Here is a 5,793-nt window from a genome sequence, read left to right as displayed (position 1 = left end):
TTACAGGCTTGAGCCACCGCGCCCGGCCTCCACACTTTTAAACAACCAGATCTCGTGAGAACTCACTGTTGTGAGAACAGCAAGGGGGGGATATCTGCCCCCATGATCCGGTCACCTTCCACCAGACGCCTTCTCCAACATTGGGTATTCCAGTTCAACATGAGATTTGGGTAGGGACACAAATCCAAACCATATCACAATCCAAACCCATCATGATCACTGTTTTGTTGTCCTCTGAAGAACTGTATTTTTCTTTCTATGTGTATTTGGAATTTTATATATGTTACCTTGTATTGTAACTTTTTTTTTTTTTGAGGTGGAGTCTCACTCTGTTTCCCAGGCTGGATTGCAGTGAGGCAATCTTGACTAACTGCATGCTCCACCTCCTGGGTTCAGGCACTTCTGCCTCAGCCTCCTGAGTAGCTGGGGCCACAGGCGTGCACCACCATACTCGGCTGGTTTTTGTATTTTTACTAGTGATGGGATTTCACAGTGTTGGCCAGTCTGGTTTCGAACTCCTGACCTCAAGTGATCCACCAGCCTCGGCCTCCCAGTGTTCTTTTTGTTTGTAGACCTGGTCTCTTCAATGAAATTCACTGTTTTTCAGCCAACCAACTGACCAATCAAAAAACATTGAGCAATAACCTGTTGAGATTCTTTTATTTCGTTTTTTGTTAGCCTGTTGAACTTTAGGGATGGATCTCTTTGCCATTTCTTATTGGAATTCTTAGTTAAACCTATGTTGGACTTTGTTATTCTATCGTCTGTGACTTTTTTTTTCTTTTTTCTTTTTTTTTTTTTAGTGAGACAGCGTCTCGCTCTGTCTTTCAGGCTGGAGTGCAGTGGCATAATCTTGGCTCACAGCTTCAGTCTCCTGGGCTCAGGGGATCCTCCCACCTCAGCCTCCCTAGTAGCTGGAACACCACCACGCCTGGCTAATTTTTGTATTTTTTGTGGAGATGGGGTCTCGCCATGTTGACCAGGCTGGTCTCAAATTCCTGGGCTGAAGTCATCTGCCTGCCTGGACCTCCCAAAGTGCTGAGATTACAGGCATGAGCCACCGTGCCTGGCTTCTCTCTGACTCTTTTTTTTTTTTTGAGACAGAGTTTCGCTCTTGTTGCTCAGGCTGGAGTGCAATGGGGCGATCTCGGCAATCTCTGCCTCCTGGTTTCAAGTGATACTCCCGTCTCAGCCTCCCCAGTAGCTGGGATTATAGGCGCCTGCCACAATGCCCAGCTAATTTTTTGTATTTTTAGTAGAGACAAAGTTTCACTGTGTTGGCCAGACTGGTCTCAAACTCCTGACCTCAGGTGATCTACCTGTCTCACCGTCCCAAAGTGCTTGGATTACAGGTGTGAGCCACTGCACCCAGCCCGCCTCTCTGTGACTCTTAATTACAGTTTGAAAGTTTGTATATTTCTGTGCTGCATTATAGATAATTTCCTCAAACCTGTCTTCTAGTTCACAAATTCTCTTTAGCTTTGTCATTGGCTCTTTAACTTCTTACCTTGAGGGTTTTTTATTTTTAGCTTGTATTATAGAAACTTCTAAACAGTAAGCACAATAATGACCCTACCCCCACCCCTGCGAGTTCCTGATGTCCACATTCAGTTATCAACTTTCTAATAGCAGATTCTCATATCTGCTTCTGCATTCAAACTGTTATGATAGCACATGTCATCTTCCCCCTGGAAAACTCACACTATACTTCTGCAAGAATGTAAGTGGAAAAGGCAAATGATGTCTTAGAATTACTGTGAAAATAGTTTGACTTAGTGGATCCTCTGGATCCCATTTTGAGAACTGCTCTCCGTAAAGATGATAAGCACTTTTTTAAGTCACAGCCTCATACGGCTTCAGGGATGGATGTTGGAAAGTCATTCTCCAGTGCCAGTCTCCAGTTAGAAGCCCCTGTGAAAACCCTTGCAACAGCTTCCTTTTTTATTCTGGCTTTACTTCCGCTCTGTTTCCAGAAACTGGGAATTCCCTTTTCTTTTGGGTTCAGCTGTGAAGTTTTTCTGGTTATTGTTATCATTTGTCCAGTATTTCTAGGTGTGTTTGTATAATGGTTAGGAGTGATGGCAGTGACTTTCTGCATTGTGTCAGTCTTCATTGTTGCCACAAGTTCAGGATTATGTGTATTATTACATTTTGTCTTTACAGTATCTAGCACCATTCCATCAATATAGTAATAAGATTTTAGGATATTATGCTACTGGGTATAAAATAGAAATATTGATGTTGTATTAAGGTGGAACCCATTTTCCTGACCGACTGGAGAATAAAGAATTGCTCATGTGCTTTGGAGTAACCAGAGGCATCTGAGATAAAGGGAATCTAAGTAGAACCTAGACAGAAGGTAGGATTAAATGTTGAGTTATATGAGTTACATGGTAAACCAGAGGTATCTGAGATAAAGGATATCTAAATAGAACCTAGACAGAAGGTAGGATTAAATATTGAGTTATATGAGTTACATGTAGTGGATAGCAAAGATCAGAGACTGTATGCACTAGAGTATAAATATTATAAAATTTTTTACTTTTCTGGAAAGATTCCCTTGACATTTCTATTGAGCACTTTTCATTTCTGATTTTTCATTTTCAGTTTTTTTTTTTTTCCTCTCTTACAGGAATATGCACTTTCTGGTTGGAATTTGAATAACATGCCTGTCCTGGAACAGTCTGTTCTTGCGCATATTAATGTGGACATCTCTGGCATGAAAGTGCCATGGCTCTATGTGGGAATGTGTTTCTCTTCTTTTTGCTGGCACATTGAAGATCACTGGAGTTATTCCATCAACTACTTGCACTGGTATGTACAGTCTAAAATACAGCATGCGTGGACTCTGCTGAAGTCTAGTGGATTAATGATGCCAAGTTTTTGATCTTTAAGGTTTACAGACAGAGTCTGTTTAAGGTTTCCATAATTTCTAGCCTTGGCCTGTTTCTTTGGGTAGTAAAACTGAACTCAGTGAAGCTGTTTAGAGGCATTCTGGAGAGCACTGATTGTTCTGATCATTGTGGGGATAGTTGGAATGTCCGTTATTCACATGGACCTGTGAATCAAGGTCATGTATCAGCATCCTTTGGGACAGTGCTTACTTTTCATATAGCGTCTTTCCTGTTTGAAGGTGTTTTCACTCATCTGCCTTCCAGAGTTCATGTCCTGAGTTGCTTTTCTAATTGTAGTGATAAGTTTGTATCTGCCTATATATACTACTATTTACTTACCTCCTGTTGTGAACAACAACACAGGTTTATGAGATGGTTGCTAGAATTCAGGGCATATAATCTGACCATGGAATAAGACAAGTTAATTATAATTTGGTGGACTGGAATCAGATGCCCCAGCCTCACTGGTACCATGTTCTGCCTAAACAGTTATTTCTTTTGCTAGGGGGGAGCCAAAGACATGGTATGGTGTGCCATCTCATGCTGCAGAACAACTGGAGGAGGTGATGAGAGAGCTGGCCCCTGAGTTATTTGAATCCCAGCCTGATCTTCTGCATCAGTTAGTCACCATCATGAACCCCAATGTGCTGATGGAGCATGGTGTGCCTGTGAGTCTTTTGCTGTCTTCCTTCAGTTTCTTGTTTGTTTGTTTTTTTCATTTTTGAAACAGAGTCTTGCTCTGTGGCCCAGGCTGGAGTGCAGTGGCACAATGATTGCTCATTGCAGCCTCGACCTGCTCAGCTCAAGCAGTTCTCCTGCCTCAGCCTGGTGAGTGGCTGGGACTGTAAGAGCGCACCACCACCGCCGGCTAATTTGTTGTATGTTTTTAGAGACGAAACCTTGTTGTGTTGCCCACGCTGTTCTCGAACTCCTGAGCTCAAGCAGCCCTCCCACCTCGACCCCCCAAAGTGTTGGGATTACAGGTGCGAGCCACTGCACCCAGCCAGTAGTTTTAATTTAAAGTTATTTTAGCTTTTGATTAGATAGAATAATGACATGTGCTTTGTTTTATAACTAGGATAACATCTTTTAGCCAAATTAGAATTTATACTCTGCAGGAAACAACTTTTATCTTATTAAGAAGGGGAGTATTAAAGTATGAATCATACTTTATGTATAGCTACCTATTCACATAACCTTCTTTTTTCAGTAAATATTACATCCTACTATGAACAAAAATCTCATATTCTTTGTTATCCCTGTTTAACCAAAGCAGAGGTATTTTAAGTGGTGGCTCTAATAACTAATAAGCATGCTTATCCTAATAACTAATAACTAATAAGTATGCTTATCCTTATTTTCTCAGATTTCTTAGCTTTTAATACATGAGATAATGAAATAAAAATATACTGCAAATGCCTTTTTCACTTTTGAACCTAAGTTTGAAGATGTTTCTCAAATTCAAGCTAATGCCTGATAAAGTATAAATTTAACAGGTTTACTATAGATAATCAAATATTGATCATAACCTTAAAGAGAAAGTAGATTGAGTAACATTTATAAAGTTACTTTGTTTTTAAGTAATAAATTTATACCAGAATCTGAGACTTTTCAGGAGACATACAGTATTATTGTAAAACAAAGTGAGATTTCAAGAAAACTGATTTTGGGGACATCTGATTGGGGATGTCTCATGTGCTATGTGAGTTTAGTTAGTTCCAAAAAACTATCCAAAAGTAGCAGGAAATTCTATTCTTTGCCACTATTTATGATACAAGAATAAAACAAATTCTTTTAATTGTAAAAATTGTATCAGTTTAAGAAACTCGTAGCTCATTGAGAGTAATTTTTTTTTTTTTGAGAATTTCTTTTGGCTGCTAGTTCTTGTCATGAATTATAATCTATTATCAGTGACTATTTTAAGAAGGTAGAATTCTGGCTATTTCTGATATCATTTTCTGATATGTTTAGCTTAATGCTTTATTGTTTTCAGTTTTAGAAAATGCATCTGAAATTATCTGACTAATAAAATCTGTCTTCCTCTTTTTGTTGTTTTTATTTTTTATTTTTGTATCCCTGTTCCCAATTTGCATTTAGGTGTACAGGACCAATCAGTGTGCTGGCGAGTTTGTTGTGACCTTTCCTCGTGCCTATCACTCTGGATTTAACCAGGGCTACAACTTTGCTGAAGCTGTGAACTTCTGTACTGCTGACTGGGTCTGTTCTATAGCAAGTGGCTGTTGTACGTCTACTAACCCCCTATAAATATAAAGCAGCTCAGTTGCCATGTTTGCTTAGCTGGGCTGAGGGTAGGGTTCATCAGTATTTTAATGGAGACTGGAGTGGCTATTATAGTTTAGAAAGCTAAGTAGATTTCCATCACATTTTTTATTTTGAAGATTTCCATCACATTTTTTATTTTGAAGATTTTATAGTTCTTACCCATTTATTATTTTCCTCATTCTGTTTGAACTTGCTTCCCTCATTTCCATTCTTTTCCTTCCCTTTCCCCTTCCGCCATTTCTTTCTTTCCTTCCTTTCCTTCTCTCCTTTGCTTTCCTTTATTTGGACTCCCTCCCTTCTGATCAGGTGCTCAGAAGAGAGAGACTGTTTGAACTTATAAATAGTCAGTCGATTCTTTCTGAATCCTCCTTTTCTAAGGGAAAATACAGATTGGTGCAAAAGTAATAGTGGCTTTTGCCATTGAAGATACAAGTTGGTGCACAAGTAATTGCAGTTTTAAAACCACAACTACTTGTGTACCAACGTATGGTTTTCTTAGCTTTTGCTTTCTCTGAGCATTTTTGGGACTTATTAAGGTGATCAGGCTTATAGAGATAATTTCAGATATTCTACCATGTTTTCAAATACGTAGCTTTGAAATTTTACAAATTCCTTC

General features: G+C 39.3%; 1 protein-coding gene across 1 annotated transcript in view; it reads left to right on the top strand.

Moving 5' to 3' along the window:
- Positions 1-5,793, top strand: part of KDM5A (lysine (K)-specific demethylase 5A) — a 197,911-nt gene that overhangs the window by 41,620 nt on the left and 150,498 nt on the right. Inside the window, exons 11-13 of the mRNA XM_011967180.1 lie at positions 2,633-2,814; positions 3,400-3,562; positions 4,992-5,111. Of these exons, the coding sequence (XP_011822570.1) occupies positions 2,633-2,814; positions 3,400-3,562; positions 4,992-5,111 (465 nt within the window). The remainder of the gene's footprint in view (positions 1-2,632; positions 2,815-3,399; positions 3,563-4,991; positions 5,112-5,793) is intronic.

This window comes from Mandrillus leucophaeus, unplaced genomic scaffold (genome assembly GCF_000951045.1).
Source record: "Mandrillus leucophaeus isolate KB7577 unplaced genomic scaffold, Mleu.le_1.0 Scaffold79, whole genome shotgun sequence".
In the NCBI taxonomy this organism is placed as follows: Eukaryota; Metazoa; Chordata; class Mammalia; order Primates; family Cercopithecidae; genus Mandrillus; species Mandrillus leucophaeus.
The sequence above is the reverse complement of the archived record's forward strand: the minus strand, read 5'-3'. Positions and strand labels throughout refer to the sequence as shown.